This window comes from Taudactylus pleione, unplaced genomic scaffold (genome assembly GCF_031769625.1).
Source record: "Taudactylus pleione unplaced genomic scaffold, aTauple2 ptg000587l, whole genome shotgun sequence".
Lineage (NCBI taxonomy): Eukaryota > Metazoa > Chordata > Amphibia > Anura > Myobatrachidae > Taudactylus > Taudactylus pleione.
In genome coordinates, this window is record NW_028284989.1 from 720,481 (window position 1) to 744,289 (window position 23,809).

Consider the following 23,809-nt stretch of genomic DNA (forward strand, 5'->3'; position numbering starts at 1 on the left):
ATATCTCCTGCTAACCTTCCTCTTGCGGAATGGCTCGCTGTCCACATACACTAGTATCACAGATATATCTCCTGCTTACCTTCCTCTCCCGGAATGGCCTGCTGTCCCCATACACTTGTATCACAGAAATCTCCTGCTTACCTTCCTCTTGCGGAATGGCCCGCTGTCCCCATACACTAGTATCACAGATATCTCCTACTTACCTTCCTCTTGCGGAATGGCCCGCTGTCCCCATACACTAGTATCACAGATATCTCCTGCTTACCTTCCTCTTGCGGAATGGCTCGCTGTCCCCATACACTAGTATCACAGATATATCTCCTGCTTACCTTCCTCTCCCGGATTGGCCCGCTGTCCCCATACACTTGTATCACAGATATCCCCTGCTTACCTTCCTCTCCCGGAATGGCCCGCTGTCCCCATACACTTGTATCACAGAAATCTCCTGCTTACCTTCCTCTTACGGAATGGCCCGCTGTCCCCATACACTAGTATCACAGATATCTCCTACTTACCTTCCTCTTGCGGAATGGCTCGCTGTCCCCATACACTAGTATCACAGATATCTCCTGCTTACCTTCCTCTTGCGGAATGGCTCGCTGTCCCCATACACTAGTATCACAGATATCTTCTACTTACCTTTCTCTCCCGGAATGGCCCGATGTCCCCATACACTAGTATCACAGATATCTCCTGCTTACCTTCCTCTTGCGGAATGGCCCGCTGTCCCCATACACTAGTATCACAGATATCTCCTACTTACCTTCCTCTCCCGATGTGGCACGCTTTCACCATACACTAGTATCACAGAAATCTCCTGCTTACCTTCCTCTTGCGGAATGGCCCACTGTCCCCATACACTAGTATCACAGATATCTCCTACTTACCTTCCTCTTGCGGAATGGCCCACTGTCCCCATACACTAGTATCACAGATATCTCCTGCTTACCTTCCTCTTGCGGAATGGCTCGCTATCCCCATACACTAGTATCACAGATATCTTCTACTTACCTTTCTCTCCCGGAATGGCCCAATGTCCCCATACACTAGTATCACAGATATCTCCTGCTTACCTTCCTCTTGCGGAATGGCCCGCTGTCCCCATACTCTAGTATCACAGATATCTCCAACTTACCTTCCTCTCCCGATGTGGCCTGCGGTCCCCATACACTAGTATCACAGATATCATCTGCTTACCTTCCTCTGGCGGAATGGCCCGCTGTCCCCATACACTTGTATCACAGATATCTCCTGCTTACCTTCCTCTTGCGGAATTGCCCACTGTCCCCAAACACTAGTATCACAGATATCTCCTGCTTACCTTCCTCTCCCGGAATGGCCCGCTGTCCCCATACACTAGTATCACAGAAATCTCCTGCTTACCTTCCTCTTGCGGAATGGCCCGCTTTCCCCATACACTTGTATCATAGAAATCTCCTGCTTACCTTCCTCTTGCGGAATGGCTCGCTGTCCCCATACACTAGTATCACAGATATCTCCAGCTTACCTTCCTCTCCCGGAATGGCCCGCTGTCCCCATACACTAGTATCACAGATATCTCCTGCTTACCTTCCTCTTGCGGAATGGCTAGCTGTCCCCATACACTAGTATCACAGAAATCTCCAGCTTACCTTCCTCTTGCGGAATGGCCCGCTGTCCCCATACACTAGTATCACAGATATCTCCTGCTTACCTTCCTCTTGCGGATTGGCTCGCTGTCCCCATACACTAGTATCACAGATATCTCCTGCTTACCTTCCTCTTGCGGAATGGCTCGCTGTCCCCATACACTAGTATCACAGATATATCTCCTGCTTACCTTCCTCTTGCGGAATGGCTCGCTGTCCACATACACTAGTATCACAGATATATCTCCTGCTTACCTTCCTCTCCCGGAATGGCCTGCTGTCCCCATACACTTGTATCACAGAAATCTCCTGCTTACCTTCCTCTTGCGGAATGGCCAGCTGTCCCCATACACTAGTATCACAGATATCTCCTACTTACCTTCCTCTTGCGGAATGGCCCGCTGTCCCCATACACTAGTATCGCAGATATCTCCTGCTTACCTTCCTCTCCCGGAATGGCCCGCTGTCCCCATACACTAGTATCACAGAAATCTCCTGCTTACCTTCCTCTCGCGGAATGGCCCGCTGTCCCCATACACTTGTATCACAGAAATCTCCTGCTTACCTTCCTCTCCCGGAATGGCTCGCTGTCCCCATACACTAGTATCACAGATATCTCCTGCTTACCTTCCTCTCCCGGAATGGCCCGCTGTCCCCATACACTAGTATCACAGAAATCTCCTGCTTACCTTCCTCTTGCGGAATGGCCCGCTGTCCCCATACACTTGTATCACAGAAATCTCCTGCTTACCTTCCTCTTGCGGAATGGCTCGCTGTCCCCATACACTAGTATCACAGATATCTCCTGCTTACCTTCCTCTCCCGGAATGGCCCGCTGTCCCCATACACTAGTATCACAGAAATCTCCTGCTTACCTTCCTCTTGCGGAATGGCCCGCTGTCCCCATACACTTGTATCACAGAAATCTCCTGCTTACCTTCCTCTCCCGGAATGGCTCGCTGTCCCCATACACTAGTATCACAGATATATCTCCTGCTTACCTTCCTCTTGCGGAATGGCTCGCTGTCCACGTACACTAGTATCACAGATATATCTCCTGCTTACCTTCCTCTCCCTGAATGGCCTGCTGTCCCCATACACTTGTATCACAGAAATCTCCTGCTTACCTTCCTCTTGCGGAATGGCCAGCTGTCCCCATACACTAGTATCACAGATATCTCCTACTTACCTTCCTCTTGCGGAATGGCTCGCTGTCCCCATACACTAGTATCACAGATATCTCCTGCTTACCTTCCTCTCCCGGAATGGCCCGCTGTCCCCATACACTAGTATCACAGAAATCTCCTGCTTACCTTCCTCTTGCGGAATGGCCCGCTGTCCCCATACACTTGTATCACAGAAATCTCCTGCTTACCTTCCTCTCCCGGAATGGCTCGCTGTCCCCATACACTAGTATCACAGATATCTCCTGCTTACCTTCCTCTCCCGGAATGGCCCGCTGTCCCCATACACTTGTATCACAGAAATCTCCTGCTTACCTTCCTCTTGCGGAATGGCCCGCTGTCCCCATACACTTGTATCACAGAAATCTCCTGCTTACCTTCCTCTCCCGGAATGGCCCGCTGTCCCCATACACTAGTATCACAGATATCTCCTGCTTACCTTCCTCTCCCGGAATGGCCCGCTGTCCCCATACACTAGTATCACAGAAATCTCCTGTTTACCTTCCTCTTGTGGAATGGCTCGCTGTCCCCATACACTAGTATCACAGATATCTCCTGCTTACCTTCCTCTCCCGGAATGGCCCGCTGTCCCCATACACTAGTATCACAGATATCTCCTGCTTACCTTCCTCTTGCGGAAAGGCTAGCTGTCTCCATACACTAGTATCACAGAAATCTCCTGCTTACCTTCCTCTTGCGGAATGGCCCGCTGTCCCCATACACTAGTATCACAGATATCTCCTGCTTACCTTCCTCTTGCGGAATGGCCAGCTGTCCCCATACACTAGTATCACAGATATCTCCTACTTACCTTCCTCTTGCGGAATGGCTCGCTGTCCCCATACACTAGTATCACAGATATCTCCAGCTTACCTTCCTCTCCCGGAATGGCCCTCTGTCCCCATACACTAGTATCACAGAAATCTCCTGCTTACCTTCCTCTTGCGGAATGGCCCGCTGTCCCCATACACTTGTATCACAGAAATCTCCTGCTTACCTTCCTCTCCCGGAATGGCTCGCTGTCCCCATACACTAGTATCACAGATATCTCCTGCTTACCTTCCTCTTGCGGAATGGCTCGCTGTCCCCATACACTAGTATCACAGATATATCTCCTGCTTACCTTCCTCTCCCGGATTGGCCCGCTGTCCCCATACACTTGTATCACAGATATCCCCTGCTTACCTTCCTCTCCCGGAATGGCCCGCTGTCCCCATACACTTGTATCACAGAAATCTCCTGCTTACCTTCCTCTTACGGAATGGCCCGCTGTCCCCATACACTAGTATCACAGATATCTCCTACTTACCTTCCTCTTGCGGAATGGCTCGCTGTCCCCATACACTAGTATCACAGATATCTCCTGCTTACCTTCCTCTTGCGGAATGGCTCGCTGTCCCCATACACTAGTATCACAGATATCTTCTACTTACCTTTCTCTCCCGGAATGGCCCGATGTCCCCATACACTAGTATCACAGATATCTCCTGCTTACCTTCCTCTTGCGGAATGGCCCGCTGTCCCCATACACTAGTATCACAGATATCTCCTACTTACCTTCCTCTCCCGATGTGGCACGCTTTCACCATACACTAGTATCACAGAAATCTCCTGCTTACCTTCCTCTTGCGGAATGGCCCACTGTCCCCATACACTAGTATCACAGATATCTCCTACTTACCTTCCTCTTGCGGAATGGCCCACTGTCCCCATACACTAGTATCACAGATATCTCCTGCTTACCTTCCTCTTGCGGAATGGCTCGCTATCCCCATACACTAGTATCACAGATATCTTCTACTTACCTTTCTCTCCCGGAATGGCCCAATGTCCCCATACACTAGTATCACAGATATCTCCTGCTTACCTTCCTCTTGCGGAATGGCCCGCTGTCCCCATACTCTAGTATCACAGATATCTCCTACTTACCTTCCTCTCCCGATGTGGCCTGCGGTCCCCATACACTAGTATCACAGATATCATCTGCTTACCTTCCTCTGGCGGAATGGCCCGCTGTCCCCATACACTTGTATCACAGATATCTCCTGCTTACCTTCCTCTTGCGGAATTGCCCACTGTCCCCAAACACTAGTATCACAGATATCTCCTGCTTACCTTCCTCTCCCGGAATGGCCCGCTGTCCCCATACACTAGTATCACAGAAATCTCCTGCTTACCTTCCTCTTGCGGAATGGCCCGCTTTCCCCATACACTTGTATCACAGAAATCTCCTGCTTACCTTCCTCTTGCGGAATGGCTCGCTGTCCCCATACACTAGTATCACAGATATCTCCTGCTTACCTTCCTCTCCCGGAATGGCCCGCTGTCCCCATACACTAGTATCACAGATATCTCCTGCTTACCTTCCTCTTGCGGAATGGCTAGCTGTCCCCATACACTAGTATCACAGAAATCTCCTGCTTACCTTCCTCTTGCGGAATGGCCCGCTGTCCCCATACACTAGTATCACAGATATATCTCCTGCTTACCTTCCTCTCCCGGAATGGCCCGCTGTCCCCATACACTTGTATCACAGAAATCTCCTGCTTACCTTCCTCTTGCGGAATGGCCAGCTGTCCCCATACACTAGTATCACAGATATCTCCTACTTACCTTCCTCTTGCGGAATGGCTCGCTGTCCCCATACACTAGTATCACAGATATCTCCTGCTTACCTTCCTCTCCCGGAAAGGCCCGCTGTCCCCATACACTAGTATCACAGAAATCTCCTGCTTACCTTCCTCTTGCGGAATGGCCCGCTGTCCCCATACACTTGTATCACAGAAATCTCCTGCTTACCTTCCTCTCCCGGAATGGCTCGCTGTCCCCATACACTAGTATCACAGATATCTCCTGCTTACCTTCCTCTCCCGGAATGGCCCGCTGTCCCCATACACTAGTATCACAGAAATCTCCTGCTTACCTTCCTCTTGCGGAATGGCCCGCTGTCCCCATACACTAGTATCACAGATATCTCCTGCTTACCTTCCTCTTGCGGAATGGCTCGCTGTTCCCATACACTAGTATCACAGATATCTCCTGCTTACCTTCCTCTTGCAGAATGGCTCGCTGTCCCCATACACTAGTATCACAGATATATCTCCTGCTTACCTTCCTCTTGCGGAATGGCTCGCTGTCCACATACACTAGTATCACAGATATATCTCCTGCTTACCTTCCTCTCCCGGAATGGCCTGCTGTCCCCATACACTTGTATCACTGAAATCTCCTGCTTACCTTCCTCTTGCAGAATGGCCAGCTGTCCCCATACACTAGTATCACAGATATCTCCTACTTACCTTCCTCTTGCGGAATGGCTCGCTGTCCCCATACACTAGTATCACAGATATCTCCTGCTTACCTTCCTCTCCCGGAATGGCCCGCTGTCCCCATACTCTAGTATCACAGAAATCTCCTGCTTACCTTCCTCTTGCGGAATGGCCCGCTGTCCCCATACACTTGTATCACAGAAATCTCCTGCTTACCTTCCTCTCCCGGAATGGCTCGCTGTTCCCATACACTAGTATCACAGATATCTCCTGCTTACTTTCCTCTCCCGGAATGGCCCGCTGTCCCCATACACTAGTATCACAGAAATCTCCTGCTTACCTTCCTCTTGCGGAATGGCCCGCTGTCCCCATACACTTGTATCACAGAAATCTCCTGCTTACCTTCCTCTTGCGGAATGGCTCGCTGTCCCCATACACTAGTATCACAGATATCTCCTGCTTACCTTCCTCTCCCGGAATGGCCCGCTGTCCCCATACACTAGTATCACAGATATCTCCTGCTTACCTTCCTCTTGCGGAATGGCTAGCTGTCCCCATACACTAGTATCACAGAAATCTCCTGCTTACCTTCCTCTTGCGGAATGGCCCGCTGTCCCCATACACTAGTATCACAGATATCTCCTGCTTACTGCCTTCCTCTTGCGGAATGGCTCGCTGTCCCCATACACTAGTATCACAGATATCTCCTGCTTACCTTCCTCTTGCGGAATGGCTCGCTGTCCCCATACACTAGTATCACAGATATATCTCCTGCTAACCTTCCTCTTGCGGAATGGCTCGCTGTCCACATACACTAGTATCACAGATATATCTCCTGCTTACCTTCCTCTCCCGGAATGGCCCGCTGTCCCCATACACTTGTATCACAGAAATCTCCTGCTTACCTTCCTCTTGCGGAATGGCCAGCTGTCCCCATACACTAGTATCACAGATATCTCCTACTTACCTTCCTCTTGCGGAATGGCTCGCTGTCCCCATACACTAGTATCACAGATATCTCCAGCTTACCTTCCTCTCCCGGAATGGCCCGCTGTCCCCATACACTAGTATCACAGAAATCTCCTGCTTACCTTCCTCTTGCGGAATGGCCCGCTGTCCCCATACACTTGTATCACAGAAATCTCCTGCTTACCTTCCTCTCCCGGAATGGCTCGCTGTCCCCATACACTAGTATCACAGATATCTCCTGCTTACCTTCCTCTCCCGGAATGGCCCGCTGTCCCCATACACTAGTATCACAGAAATCTCCTGCTTACCTTCCTCTTGCGGAATGGCCCGCTGTCCCCATACACTTGTATCACAGAAATCTCCTGCTTACCTTCCTCTTGCGGAATGGCTCGCTGTCCCCATACACTAGTATCACAGATATCTCCTGATTACCTTCCTCTCCCGGAATGGCCCGCTGTCCCCATACACTTGTATCACAGATATCTCCTGCTTACCTTCCTCTTGCGGAATGGCTAGCTGTCCCCATACACTAGTATCACAGAAATCTCCTGCTTACCTTCCTCTTGCGGAATGGCCCGCTGTCCCCATACACTAGTATCACAGATATCTCCTGCTTACTACCTTCCTCTTGCGGAATGGCTCGCTGTCCCCATACACTAGTATCACAGATATCTCCTGCTTACCTTCCTCTTGCGGAATGGCTCGCTGTCCCCATACACTAGTATCACAGATATATCTCCTGCTAACCTTCCTCTTGCGGAATGGCTCGCTGTCCACATACACTAGTATCACAGATATATCTCCTGCTTACCTTCCTCTCCCGGAATGGCCTGCTGTCCCCATACACTTGTATCACAGAAATCTCCTGCTTACCTTCCTCTTGCGGAATGGCCCGCTGTCCCCATACACTAGTATCACAGATATCTCCTACTTACCTTCCTCTTGCGGAATGGCCCGCTGTCCCCATACACTAGTATCACAGATATCTCCTGCTTACCTTCCTCTTGCGGAATGGCTCGCTGTCCCCATACACTAGTATCACAGATATATCTCCTGCTTACCTTCCTCTCCCGGATTGGCCCGCTGTCCCCATACACTTGTATCACAGATATCCCCTGCTTACCTTCCTCTCCCGGAATGGCCCGCTGTCCCCATACACTTGTATCACAGATATCTCCTACTTACCTTCCTCTTGCGGAATGGCTCGCTGTCCCCATACACTAGTATCACAGATATCTCCTGCTTACCTTCCTCTTGCGGAATGGCTCGCTGTCCCCATACACTAGTATCACAGATATCTTCTACTTACCTTTCTCTCCCGGAATGGCCCGATGTCCCCATACACTAGTATCACAGATATCTCCTGCTTACCTTCCTCTTGCGGAATGGCCCGCTGTCCCCATACACTAGTATCACAGATATCTCCTACTTACCTTCCTCTCCCGATGTGGCACGCTTTCACCATACACTAGTATCACAGAAATCTCCTGCTTACCTTCCTCTTGCGGAATGGCCCACTGTCCCCATACACTAGTATCACAGATATCTCCTACTTACCTTCCTCTTGCGGAATGGCCCACTGTCCCCATACACTAGTATCACAGATATCTCCTGCTTACCTTCCTCTTGCGGAATGGCTCGCTATCCCCATACACTAGTATCACAGATATCTTCTACTTACCTTTCTCTCCCGGAATGGCCCAATGTCCCCATACACTAGTATCACAGATATCTCCTGCTTACCTTCCTCTTGCGGAATGGCCCGCTGTCCCCATACTCTAGTATCACAGATATCTCCTACTTACCTTCCTCTCCCGATGTGGCCTGCGGTCCCCATACACTAGTATCACAGATATCATCTGCTTACCTTCCTCTGGCGGAATGGCCCGCTGTCCCCATACACTTGTATCACAGATATCTCCTGCTTACCTTCCTCTTGCGGAATTGCCCACTGTCCCCAAACACTAGTATCACAGATATCTCCTGCTTACCTTCCTCTCCCGGAATGGCCCGCTGTCCCCATACACTAGTATCACAGAAATCTCCTGCTTACCTTCCTCTTGCGGAATGGCCCGCTTTCCCCATACACTTGTATCATAGAAATCTCCTGCTTACCTTCCTCTTGCGGAATGGCTCGCTGTCCCCATACACTAGTATCACAGATATCTCCAGCTTACCTTCCTCTCCCGGAATGGCCCGCTGTCCCCATACACTAGTATCACAGATATCTCCTGCTTACGTTCCTCTTGCGGAATGGCTAGCTGTCCCCATACACTAGTATCACAGAAATCTCCAGCTTACCTTCCTCTTGCGGAATGGCCCGCTGTCCCCATACACTAGTATCACAGATATCTCCTGCTTACCTTCCTCTTGCGGATTGGCTCGCTGTCCCCATACACTAGTATCACAGATATCTCCTGCTTACCTTCCTCTTGCGGAATGGCTCGCTGTCCCCATACACTAGTATCACAGATATATCTCCTGCTTACCTTCCTCTTGCGGAATGGCTCGCTGTCCACATACACTAGTATCACAGATATATCTCCTGCTTACCTTCCTCTCCCGGAATGGCCTGCTGTCCCCATACACTTGTATCACAGAAATCTCCTGCTTACCTTCCTCTTGCGGAATGGCCAGCTGTCCCCATACACTAGTATCACAGATATCTCCTACTTACCTTCCTCTTGCGGAATGGCCCGCTGTCCCCATACACTAGTATCGCAGATATCTCCTGCTTACCTTCCTCTCCCGGAATGGCCCGCTGTCCCCATACACTAGTATCACAGAAATCTCCTGCTTACCTTCCTCTCGCGGAATGGCCCGCTGTCCCCATACACTTGTATCACAGAAATCTCCTGCTTACCTTCCTCTCCCGGAATGGCTCGCTGTCCCCATACACTAGTATCACAGATATCTCCTGCTTACCTTCCTCTCCCGGAATGGCCCGCTGTCCCCATACACTAGTATCACAGAAATCTCCTGCTTACCTTCCTCTTGCGGAATGGCCCGCTGTCCCCATACACTTGTATCACAGAAATCTCCTGCTTACCTTCCTCTTGCGGAATGGCTCGCTGTCCCCATACACTAGTATCACAGATATCTCCTGCTTACCTTCCTCTCCCGGAATGGCCCGCTGTCCCCATACACTAGTATCACAGAAATCTCCTGCTTACCTTCCTCTTGCGGAATGGCCCGCTGTCCCCATACACTTGTATCACAGAAATCTCCTGCTTACCTTCCTCTCCCGGAATGGCTCGCTGTCCCCATACACTAGTATCACAGATATATCTCCTGCTTACCTTCCTCTTGCGGAATGGCTCGCTGTCCACGTACACTAGTATCACAGATATATCTCCTGCTTACCTTCCTCTCCCTGAATGGCCTGCTGTCCCCATACACTTGTATCACAGAAATCTCCTGCTTACCTTCCTCTTGCGGAATGGCCAGCTGTCCCCATACACTAGTATCACAGATATCTCCTACTTACCTTCCTCTTGCGGAATGGCTCGCTGTCCCCATACACTAGTATCACAGATATCTCCTGCTTACCTTCCTCTCCCGGAATGGCCCGCTGTCCCCATACACTAGTATCACAGAAATCTCCTGCTTACCTTCCTCTTGCGGAATGGCCCGCTGTCCCCATACACTTGTATCACAGAAATCTCCTGCTTACCTTCCTCTCCCGGAATGGCTCGCTGTCCCCATACACTAGTATCACAGATATCTCCTGCTTACCTTCCTCTCCCGGAATGGCCCGCTGTCCCCATACACTTGTATCACAGAAATCTCCTGCTTACCTTCCTCTTGCGGAATGGCCCGCTGTCCCCATACACTTGTATCACAGAAATCTCCTGCTTACCTTCCTCTCCCGGAATGGCCCGCTGTCCCCATACACTAGTATCACAGATATCTCCTGCTTACCTTCCTCTCCCGGAATGGCCCGCTGTCCCCATACACTAGTATCACAGAAATCTCCTGTTTACCTTCCTCTTGTGGAATGGCTCGCTGTCCCCATACACTAGTATCACAGATATCTCCTGCTTACCTTCCTCTCCCGGAATGGCCCGCTGTCCCCATACACTAGTATCACAGATATCTCCTGCTTACCTTCCTCTTGCGGAAAGGCTAGCTGTCTCCATACACTAGTATCACAGAAATCTCCTGCTTACCTTCCTCTTGCGGAATGGCCCGCTGTCCCCATACACTAGTATCACAGATATCTCCTGCTTACCTTCCTCTTGCGGAATGGCCAGCTGTCCCCATACACTAGTATCACAGATATCTCCTACTTACCTTCCTCTTGCGGAATGGCTCGCTGTCCCCATACACTAGTATCACAGATATCTCCAGCTTACCTTCCTCTCCCGGAATGGCCCGCTGTCCCCATACACTAGTATCACAGAAATCTCCTGCTTACCTTCCTCTTGCGGAATGGCCCGCTGTCCCCATACACTTGTATCACAGAAATCTCCTGCTTACCTTCCTCTCCCGGAATGGCTCGCTGTCCCCATACACTAGTATCACAGATATCTCCTGCTTACCTTCCTCTCCCGGAATGGCCCGCTGTCCCCATACACTAGTATCACAGAAATCTCCTGCTTACCTTCCTCTTGCGGAATGGCCCGCTGTCCCCATATACTTGTATCACAGAAATCTCCTGCTTACCTTCCTCTTGCGGAATGGCTCGCTGTCCCCATACACTAGTATCACAGATATCTCCTGCTTACCTTCCTCTCCCGGAATGGCCCGCTGTCCCCATACACTAGTATCACAGATATCTCCTGCTTACCTTCCTCTTGCGGAATGGCTAGCTGTCCCCATACACTAGTATCACAGAAATCTCCTGCTTACCTTCCTCTTGCGGAATGGCCCGCTGTCCCCATACACTAGTATCACAGATATCTCCTGCTTACTACCTTCCTCTTGCGGAATGGCTCGCTGTCCCCATACACTAGTATCACAGATATCTCCTGCTTACCTTCCTCTTGCGGAATGGCTCGCTGTCCCCATACACTAGTATCACAGATATATCTCCTGCTAACCTTCCTCTTGCGGAATGGCTCGCTGTCCACATACACTAGTATCACAGATATATCTCCTGCTTACCTTCCTCTCCCGGAATGGCCTGCTGTCCCCATACACTTGTATCACTGAAATCTCCTGCTTACCTTCCTCTTGCGGAATGGCCCGCTGTCCCCATACACTAGTATCACAGATATCTCCTACTTACCTTCCTCTTGCGGAATGGCCCGCTGTCCCCATACACTAGTATCACAGATATCTCCTGCTTACCTTCCTCTTGCGGAATGGCTCGCTGTCCCCATACACTAGTATCACAGATATATCTCCTGCTTACCTTCCTCTCCCGGATTGGCCCGCTGTCCCCATACACTTGTATCACAGATATCCCCTGCTTACCTTCCTCTCCCGGAATGGCCCGCTGTCCCCATACACTTGTATCACAGAAATCTCCTGATTACCTTCCTCTTACGGAATGGCCCGCTGTCCCCATACACTAGTATCACAGATATCTCCTACTTACCTTCCTCTTGCGGAATGGCTCGCTGTCCCCATACACTAGTATCACAGATATCTCCTGCTTACCTTCCTCTTGCGGAATGGCTCGCTGTCCCCATACACTAGTATCACAGATATCTTCTACTTACCTTTCTCTCCCGGAATGGCCCGATGTCCCCATACACTAGTATCACAGATATCTCCTGCTTACCTTCCTCTTGCGGAATGGCCCGCTGTCCCCATACACTAGTATCACAGATATCTCCTACTTACCTTCCTCTCCCGATGTGGCACGCTTTCACCATACACTAGTATCACAGAAATCTCCTGCTTACCTTCCTCTTGCGGAATGGCCCACTGTCCCCATACACTAGTATCACAGATATCTCCTACTTACCTTCCTCTTGCGGAATGGCCCACTGTCCCCATACACTAGTATCACAGATATCTCCTGCTTACCTTCCTCTTGCGGAATGGCTCGCTGTCCCCATACACTAGTATCACAGATATCTTCTACTTACCTTTCTCTCCCGGAATGGCCCAATGTCCCCATACACTAGTATCACAGATATCTCCTGCTTACCTTCCTCTTGCGGAATGGCCCGCTGTCCCCATACTCTAGTATCACAGATATCTCCTACTTACCTTCCTTTCCCGATGTGGCCTGCGGTCCCCATACACTAGTATCACAGATATCATCTGCTTACCTTCCTCGGGCAGAATGGCCCGCTGTCCCCATACACTTGTATCACAGATATCTCCTGCTTACCTTCCTCTTGCGGAATTGCCCACTGTCCCCAAACACTAGTATCACAGATATCTCCTGCTTACCTTCCTCTCCCGGAATGGCCCGCTGTCCCCATACACTAGTATCACAGAAATCTCCTGCTTACCTTCCTCTTGCGGAATGGCCCGCTTTCCCCATACACTTGTATCACAGAAATCTCCTGCTTACCTTCCTCTTGCGGAATGGCTCGCTGTCCCCATACACTAGTATCACAGATATCTCCTGCTTACCTTCCTCTCCCGGAATGGCCCGCTGTCCCCATACACTAGTATCACAGATATCTCCTGCTTACCTTCCTCTTGCGGAATGGCTAGCTGTCCCCATACACTAGTATCACAGAAATCTCCAGCTTACCTTCCTCTTGCGGAATGGCCCGCTGTCCCCATACACTAGTATCACAGATATCTCCTGCTTACCTTCCTCTTGCGGATTGGCTCGCTGTCCCCATACACTAGTATCACAGATATCTCCTGCTTACCTTCCTCTTGCGGAATGGCTCGCTGTCCCCATACACTAGTATCACAGATATATCTCCTGCTTACCTTCCTCTTGCGGAATGGCTCGCTGTCCACATACACTAGTATCACAGATATATCTCCTGCTTACCTTCCTCTCCCGGAATGGCCTGCTGTCCCCATACACTTGTATCACAGAAATCTTCTGCTTACCTTCCTCTTGCGGAATGGCCAGCTGTCCCCATACACTAGTATCACAGATATCTCCTACTTACCTTCCTCTTGCGGAATGGCCCGCTGTCCCCATACACTAGTATCGCAGATATCTCCTGCTTACCTTCCTCTCCCGGAATGGCCCGCTGTCCCCATACACTAGTATCACAGAAATCTCCTGCTTACCTTCCTCTCGCGGAATGGCCCGCTGTCCCCATACACTTGTATCACAGAAATCTCCTGCTTACCTTCCTCTCCCGGAATGGCTCGCTGTCCCCATACACTAGTATCACAGATATCTCCTGCTTACCTTCCTCTCCCGGAATGGCCCGCTGTCCCCATACACTAGTATCACAGAAATCTCCTGCTTACCTTCCTCTTGCGGAATGGCCCGCTGTCCCCATACACTTGTATCACAGAAATCTCCTGCTTACCTTCCTCTTGCGGAATGGCTCGCTGTCCCCATACACTAGTATCACAGATATCTCCTGCTTACCTTCCTCTCCCGGAATGGCCCGCTGTCCCCATACACTAGTATCACAGATATCTCCTGCTTACCTTCCTCTTGCGGAATGGCTCGCTGTCCCCATACACTAGTATCACAGAAATCTCCTGCTTACCTTCCTCTTGCTGTATGGCCCGCTGTCCCCATACACTAGTATCACAGATATCTCCTGCTTACCTTCCTCTTGCGGAATGGCTAGCTGTCCCCATACACTAGTATCACAGATATCTCCTGCTTACCTTCCTCTTGCGAAATGGCTCGCTGTCCCCATACACTAGTATCACAGATATATCTCCTGCTTACCTTCCTCTTGCGGAATGGCTCGCTGTCCACGTACACTAGTATCACAGATATATCTCCTGCTTACCTTCCTCTCCCTGAATGGCCTGCTGTCCCCATACACTTGTATCACAGAAATCTCCTGCTTACCTTCCTCTTGCGGAATGGCCAGCTGTCCCCATACACTAGTATCACAGATATCTCCTACTTACCTTCCTCTTGCGGAATGGCTCGCTGTCCCCATACACTAGTATCACAGATATCTCCTGCTTACCTTCCTCTCCCGGAATGGCCCGCTGTCCCCATACACTAGTATCACAGAAATCTCCTGCTTACCTTCCTCTTGCGGAATGGCCCGCTGTCCCCATACACTTGTATCACAGAAATCTCCTGCTTACCTTCCTCTCCCGGAATGGCTCGCTGTCCCCATACACTAGTATCACAGATATCTCCTGCTTACCTTCCTCTCCTGGAATGGCCCGCTGTCCCCATACACTTGTATCACAGAAATCTCCTGCTTACCTTCCTCTTGCGGAATGGCCCGCTGTCCCCATACACTTGTATCACAGAAATCTCCTGCTTACCTTCCTCTCCCGGAATGGCCCGCTGTCCCCATACACTAGTATCACAGATATCTCCTGCTTACCTTCCTCTCCCGGAATGGCCCGCTGTCCCCATACACTAGTATCACAGAAATCTCCTGCTTACCTTCCTCTTGTGGAATGGCTCGCTGTCCCCATACACTAGTATCACAGATATCTCCTGCTTACCTTCCTCTCCCGGAATGGCCCGCTGTCCCCATACACTAGTATCACAGATATCTCCTGCTTACCTTCCTCTTGCGGAAAGGCTAGCTGTCCCCATACACTAGTATCACAGAAATCTCCTGCTTACCTTCCTCTTGCGGAATGGCCCGCTGTCCCCATACACTAGTATCACAGATATCTCCTGCTTACCTTCCTCTTGCGGAATGGCTCGCTGTTCCCATACACTAGTATCACAGATATCTCCTGCTTACCTTCCTCTTGCAGAATGGCTCGCTGTCCCCATACACTAGTATCACAGATATATCTCCTGCTTACCTTCCTCTTGCGGAATGGCTCGCTGTCCACATACACTAGTATCACAGATATATCTCCTGCTTACCTTCCTCTCCCGGAATGGCCTGCTGTCCCCATACACTTGTATCACAGAAATCTCCTGCTTACCTTCCTCTTGCGGAATGGCCAGCTGTCCCCATACTCTAGTATCACAGATATCTCCTACTTACCTTCCTCTTGCGGAATGGCTCGCTGTCCCCATACACTAGTATCACAGATATCTCCTGCTTACCTTCCTCTCCCGGAATGGCCCGCTGTCCCCATACACTAGTATCACAGAAATCTCCTGCTTACCTTCCTCTTGCGGAATGGCCCGCTGTCCCCATACACTTGTATCACAGAAATCTCCTGCTTACCTTCCTCTCCCGGAATGGCTCGCTGTCCCCATACACTAGTATCATAGATATCTCCTGCTTACCTTCCTCTCCCGGAATGGCCCGCTGTCCCCATACACTAGTATCACAGAAATCTCCTGCTTACCTTCCTCTTGCGGAATGGCCCGCTGTCCCCATACACTTGTATCACAGAAATCTCCTGCTTACCTTCCTCTTGCGGAATGGCTCGCTGTCCCCATACACTAGTATCACAGATATCTCCTGCTTACCTTCCTCTTGCGGAATGGCTAGCTGTCCCCATACACTAGTATCACAGAAATCTCCTGCTTACCTTCCTCTTGCGGAATGGCCCACTGTCCCCATACACTAGTATCACAGATATCTCCTGCTTACCTTCCTCTTGCGGAATGGCTCGCTGTCCACATACACTAGTATCACAGATATATCTCCTGCTTACCTTCCTCTCCCGGAATGGCCTGCTGTCCCCATACACTTGTATCACAGAAATCTCCTGCTTACCTTCCTCTTGCGGAATGGCCAGCTGTCCCCATACACTAGTATCACAGATATCTCCTACTTACCTTCCTCTTGCGGAATGGCTCGCTGTCCCCATACACTAGTATCACAGATATCTCCTGCTTACCTTCCTCTCCCGGAATGGCCCGCTGTCCCCATACACTAGTATCACAGAAATCTCCTGCTTACCTTCCTCTTGCGGAATGGCCCGCTGTCCCCATACACTTGTATCACAGAAATCTCCTGCTTACCTTCCTCTCCCGGAATGGCTCGCTGTCCTTATACACTAGTATCACAGATATCTCCTGCTTACCTTCCTCTCCCGGAATGGCCCGCTGTCCCCATACACTAGTATCACAGAAATCTCCTGCTTACCTTCCTCTTGCGGAATGGCCCGCTGTCCCCATACACTTGTATCACAGAAATCTCCTGCTTACCTTCCTCTTGCGGAATGGCTCGCTGTCCCCATACACTAGTATCACAGATATCTCCTGCTTACCTTCCTCTCCCGGAATGGCCCGCTGTCCCCATACACTAGTATCACAGATATCTCCTGCTTACCTTCCTCTTGCGGAATGGCTAGCTGTCCCCATACACTAGTATCACAGAAATCTCCTGCTTACCTTCCTCTTGCGGAATGGCCCGCTGTCCCCATACACTAGTATCACAGATATCTCCTGCTTACTACCTTCCTCTTGCGGAATGGCTCGCTGTCCCCATACACTAGTATCACAGATATCTCCTGCTTACCTTCCTCTTGCGGAATGGCTCGCTGTCCCCATACACTAGTATCACAGATATATCTCCTGCTAACCTTCCTCTTGCGGAATGGCTCGCTGTCCACATACACTAGTATCACAGATATATCTCATGCTTACCTTCCTCTCCCGGGAATGGCCTGCTGTCCCCATACACTTGTATCACAGAAATCTCCTGCTTACCTTCCTCTTGCGGAATGGCCAGCTGTCCCCATACACTAGTATCACAGATATCTCCTACTTACCTTCCTCTTACGGAATGGCCCGCTGTCCCCATACAGTAGTATCACAGATATCTCCTTACCTTCCTCTTGCGGAATGGCTCGCTGTCCCCATACACTAGTATCACAGATATATCTCCTGCTTACCTTCCTCTCCCGGATTGGCCCGCTGTCCCCATACACTTGTATCACAGATATCCCCTGCTTACCTTCCTCTCCCGGAATGGCCCGCTGTCCCCATACACTTGTATCACAGAAATCTCCTGCTTACCTTCCTCTTACGGAATGGCCCGCTGTCCCCATACACTAGTATCACAGATATCTCCTACTTACCTTCCTCTTGCGGAATGGCTCGCTGTCCCCATACACTAGTATCACAGATATCTCCTGCTTACCTTCCTCTCCCGGAATGGCCGGTGTCCCCATACACTAGTATCACAGATATCTCCTGCTTACCTTCCTCTTGTGGAATGGCTAGCTGTCCCCATACACTAGTATCACAGAAATCTCCTGCTTACCTTCCTCTTGCGGAATGGCCCGCTGTCCCCATACACTAGTATCACAGATATCTCCTGCTTACTACCTTCCTCTTGCGGAATGGCTCGCTGTCCCCATACACTAGTATCACAGATATCTCCTGCTTACCTTCCTCTTGCGGAATGGCTCGCTGTCCCCATACACTAGTATCACAGATATTTCTCCTGCTAACCTTCCTATTGCGGAATGGCTCGCTGTCCACATACACTAGTATCACAGATATATCTCCTGCTTACCTTCCTCTCCCGGAATGGCCTGCTGTCCCCATACACTTGTATCACAGAAATCTCCTGCTTACCTTCCTCTTGCGGAATGGCCAGCTGTCCCCATACACTAGTATCACAGATATCTCCTACTTACCTTCCTCTTACGGAATGGCCCGCTGTCCCCATACAGTAGTATCACAGATATCTCCTGCTTACCTTCCTCTTGCAGAATGGCTCGCTGTCCCCATACACTAGTATCACAGATATATCTCCTGCTTACCTTCCTCTCCCGGATTGGCCCGCTGTCCCCATACACTTGTATCACAGATATCCCCTGCTTACCTTCCTCTCCCGGAATGGCCCGCTGTCCCCATACACTTGTATCACAGAAATCTCCTGCTTACCTTCCTCTTACGGAATGGCCCGCTGTCCCCATACACTAGTATCACAGATATCTCCTACTTACCTTCCTCTTGCGGAATGGCTCGCTGTCCCCATACACTAGTATCACAGATATCTCCTGCTTACCTTCCTCTTGCGGAATGGCTCGCTGTCCCCATACACTAGTATCACAGATATATCTCCTGCTTACCTTCCTCTCCCGGATTGGCCCGCTGTCCCCATACACTTGTATCACAGATATCCCCTGCTTACCTTCCTCTCCCGGAATGGCTCGCTGTCCCCATACACTAGTATCACAGATATCTCCTGTTTACCTTCCTCTTGCGGAATGGCTCGCTGTCCCCATACACTAGTATCACAGATATATCTCCTGCTTACCTTCCTCTCCCGGATTGGCCCGCTGTCCCCATACACTTGTATCACAGAAATCTCCTGCTTACCTTCCTCTCCCGGAATAGCCCGCTGTCCCCATACACTAGTATCACAGATATCTCCTGCTTACCTTCCTCTTGCGGAATGGCCCGCTGTCCCCATACACTAGTATCACAGATATCTCCTACTTACCTTCCTCTCCCGATGTGGCCCGCTGTCCCCATACACTAGTATCACAGATATCTCCTGCTTACCTTCCTCTTGCGGAATGGCTCGCTGTCCCCATACACTAGTATCACAGATATCTTCTACTTACCTTTCTCTCCCGGAATGGCCCAATGTCCCCATACACTAGTATCACAGATATCTCCTACTTACCTTCCTCTCCCGATGTGGCCCGCTGTCCCCATACACTAGTATCACAGATATCTCCTGCTTACCTTCCTCTTGCGGAATGGCCCGCTGTCCCCATACACTAATATCACAGATATCATCTGCTTACCTTCCTCTTGTGGAATGGCCCGCTGTCCCCATACACTAGTATCACAGATACGTCCTGCCTACCTTCCTCTCCCAGAATGGCCCGCTGTCCCTATACACTAGTATCACAGATATCTCCTGCTTACCTTTCTCTTACGGAATGGCCCGCTGTCCCCATGTATCACAGATATCTACTGCTAACCTTCCTCTGGCGGAATGGCCCGCTGTCCCCATACACTAATATGGGGACAGAATTAATCAAGCACCGAAAAATCTATATTTTCGGAGCTTGATTGTGGGAGCATACGCCATCCTCTGATAGCGAGTGCTCCCGCTACCTGGGAAGGAGTCCCGGGTCGCGACAAAGGATCCTTTCGGGTCCATCCACCCCTCTCTGGCTCCTTCCGATGGACGTCGGGGCTCTTGTGCGCATGCATGACCTATAGGTCACGCATGGGCACTAGTTTCACTGCTCCGAAAAAAGCAATGAAAGCATCGATAAGACCCCGATGTGTCCGCCTTTTGCTGCAGTTGCACCTGCGACTTTATGCTAAGTACTAATATAAGCCCGCCCCTAGTGTACAGGCGTGCGTCTGAATGTGCAACGACTGAGACATCCACTTTGTGCATCTTTAGATGCTGAAATCCCGATTGCCGCGTCTTTACACACACCTATCGGTCGTACCTATTGAAGCTTGCACCAGCCCTATGCTAGTCGCAAAATCTCTATCACAGTATGGCGTCCAATGTAGGCGATTAAGCTCCTGTGTTCGCAACCAAATCTGCGACTCGCCTGTGACACTCCCATTATGCACCCTAGGTACATCTCCGTTACCCTGAACAGCTGCCTATCAGTCACCATGCAGGAATACCCAGTACAATTTTGGGACAGTGGGCCTGATTCAGAGACGGACGCTCTGAATCAGGGCCCTTTTTTTTTTTTTTGAGCGGCCTCCTGGCCGCTCGCATAGCTGTGGTTTACCACCCACAGCTATAGCGAGCGGCCAGGTTGATGGTCGCGATGGTCAAGACCATTGCGACCATCGGGCTTGCGACGAGACCCTTGTGGTAGGGTCTCATGGCCGCAAGCCCCAGAGAGCTTCTGGCTCTAATAGAGCCGGAAGCTCTCCCACTGACAGCACTGGTGATGTCAGTGGGGCCGCCCACAAATGGCAGGCGTTCGCTTGGGAGCGCCTCCAATTTTTGAAGCCACGCTTACCAAATGGGGCGAGCTGTCAATCACCATCAACAGCTCGCCCCCTTTGGTGCGCGACCCGGAGTGACGGAGCACCCATCGCTAGCCGGGTCTCGCGCATGCGCACGACGGAGCTGGCTCCGTCGTGCGCATGCCCAGTGAGCAAACATTAACCCGGTTGCGAGCGCTCAGCGCTTGCGACCGGTTCTGAATCAGGCCCAGTGCTTCTTAGTTTCTCCTGTGACTCTGTATAGGGATGGCCATCAACCAATCATCGATGGATTATGGCCGATGTCAAATGTTTTTCACATCGATGGAAGAGAACCAGATAGTTTCCCTCCATCGATGGAAGAACATAACCAAATAGTTTTTTTCCTTTTTGCATGGTGTTGGGACACGGAGCATAGCTCCGCCCCCCACACCCACGAATCCACGCCCAAAGGTTCTGATTGGCCCACGGGCCAGTCAGTCATAGAACAGGGATGACCGTCGGTTGGTGAAACCATCAATGGTCATCCATTGCATAGTTGGTTACCATTGATGGCCACTTGCTATTTTGCCATCGATGGTAACCATACCGATGGCCATCCCTAACTCTGGGCCTGATTCTGACCCGCTCGCGAGCGCAGGACGCTCGCAAGCCGGTCGATGGTGCCCGAATGCGCATGACGGAGGGAGCTCCGTCGTGCGCATGCGCGAGACCCGGCGAGCGACGAGGAAGCCGTCGTTCAGGGTCTCGCACCAAAGGGGGCCTGCTGTCAATGGTGACTGACTGCACGCCCCCTTTGGTGGGCGTGGCTGCCAGACAGAGGCGTTCCCATGGGAACGCCTACCGTCTGGGGCCGGCCCCACTGACATCAGTAGTGATGTCAGTGGGAGTGATTTTGGCTCTGATAGAGCCAAAATCACTCCAGGGCTTGCGGCAGCGAGACCTTACCGCAGGGTCTCGTCGCAAGCCTGATGGTCGCGATGGTCTTGACCATCGCGACCATCATCATGGACGCTCGCTATAGCTGTGTGTGGTAACCCACAGCTATGCGAGCGTCCAAGAGGCCGCTCCAAGAACAGGTAGGAGGGCCCTGATTCAGAGCGAGCGCTCTGGTCAGAGCGTTCGGCTCTGAATCAGGCCCTCTGTAAGCTCACTCCATGGGACACATGCACTGTGCAGCTTTTTACCAAAAAAACATCAACCATTTTTATTAATACCAGCATTGCCAAAGAATCAGCCCCATTATCTAGACAGTGACACAGAGGTAGTAGGCTTTATTAAATACATTGCATGCAATTTTTTAATATGGCTCACAAATATTCTGGTTGCAGGAACAGACGATCCCGGCAAGACGGCAGGAGAGTGAGCAGCAGGCGAGCATAATAAGGCAAACGGCAGAAATACACTGAGAGGTGTCAGATTATGTTCAGAGGTTGAGAATGTACCCACAGTATTTCTCCTACAGTGCAACATGTAAATTCTGATCTAAATAAATATCTCTGTATAAAAAGTGATTGGATGTGTAAATGGTCTTTTATCATGGACTGAAGAAGCTCAGCTGCTCCCCACTAATATAACCAAAGCACCAAAAAATACATTCTATTTAATATAAAATCACAAATTAGTGCGTTTAGCTGTATAAAATTATTAATTAGCTAGTTGCAAAAAATTAATCCTGGTTTGATTAACAGCGCTCCAATTATATATTTTTTTTATATTTATTGCTTCCAGCTAAAAGGGGTACAGGTATATGCTTAAATAGACCTTCTGCTCTCTTTGTATCTCATTGTCCTGTAAAACACAATCTGATTACTGTCTGCGGGTATTTAGGGCCTGATTCAGACCCGCTCGCCAGCGCTGAGCGCTGGCAAGCGGGTCAATGTTTGGCAAGTGCGCATGCGCACGACGGAGGCTGCTCCGTCGTGCGCATGCGCAGGACCCGAATAACGACGGCCATGCCGTCGTTATGGGTCTCGCACCGGAGGGGGCGTGATGTCGATGGTGAGTGACAGCACGCCCCTTTTGGTGGGCGTGCCGGGGGCGTTGCTGCCCAGACGGAGGTGTTCCCATGGCTGATACAGCCAAAAGCACTCCTGGGCTTGCGGCAGATGAGACCCTACCGCAAGCCCGATGGGCGCGATGGTCAAGACCATCGCGACCATCATCATGGACGCTCGCATAAGCTGTGGGTGGTAACCCACAGCTATGCGAGCGTCCAAGAGGCCGCACAAAAAAAAAACAAAAACGCCCTGATTCAGAGCGGGCGCTCGTTCAGAACGTCCGGCTCTGAATCAGGTCCTTAGGTGGAGTCATGCCTCTACCCCACACCTATTCTGCATTGAGAATTAACACCCGTGACCCTCCCAGGAGATAGACAGGTCTCACAGAGCCAGCTCCAGGCTGCATTGAGAAGACCCCTGACCCGCCCAGGAGATAGACAGGTCTCACGGGGCCAGCTCCAAGGTCCAGATCGATGGCTCTGCACGCAGACTTTATGTTAGGTATAAGGTGATCAATTAGATGCAGAAATGTACTGTACTCCGGCATACTTCCTGGTTCATAAATGACCTTTAGGGGTCACCATTAGTCGTAAGGGGGGCAAATCGCTTTTGCATCGCCGTGGAACTCTGGCAAAGACGTCTCAACCTGTCCCGCTCATGGCCCTATCTTGCCCCATACCCACAGAACTTTTTCAACATGGTGACTACATATCCCGGGGACTTCTGCCCTCTTTACCAGCGGGGTTACATACAGATGGAGCACACTTAAGTGTAATGTAGAACATCTGTCACTAGGTGGTTGGGTATGAAATACCGGCAGTCGGGATGCCTTCTGTCAAATGCAGTCAGCGGCATCCCGACAGGGGTCAGGTAAGTATACTAACCCTCCCCC

At 50.7% G+C, this 23,809-nt stretch overlaps 1 protein-coding gene across 1 annotated transcript in view; it reads left to right on the forward strand.

Moving 5' to 3' along the window:
* Positions 1–22,293, forward strand: part of LOC148481237 (uncharacterized) — a 61,923-nt gene extending 39,630 nt beyond the window's left edge. The window contains exon 8 of the mRNA XM_088453797.1: positions 22,249–22,293. Within this exon, the coding sequence (XP_088309923.1) occupies positions 22,249–22,283 (35 nt within the window). The 3' untranslated portion in view covers positions 22,284–22,293. The remainder of the gene's footprint in view (positions 1–22,248) is intronic.
* The last annotated feature ends 1,516 nt before the right edge of the window (positions 22,294–23,809 follow it).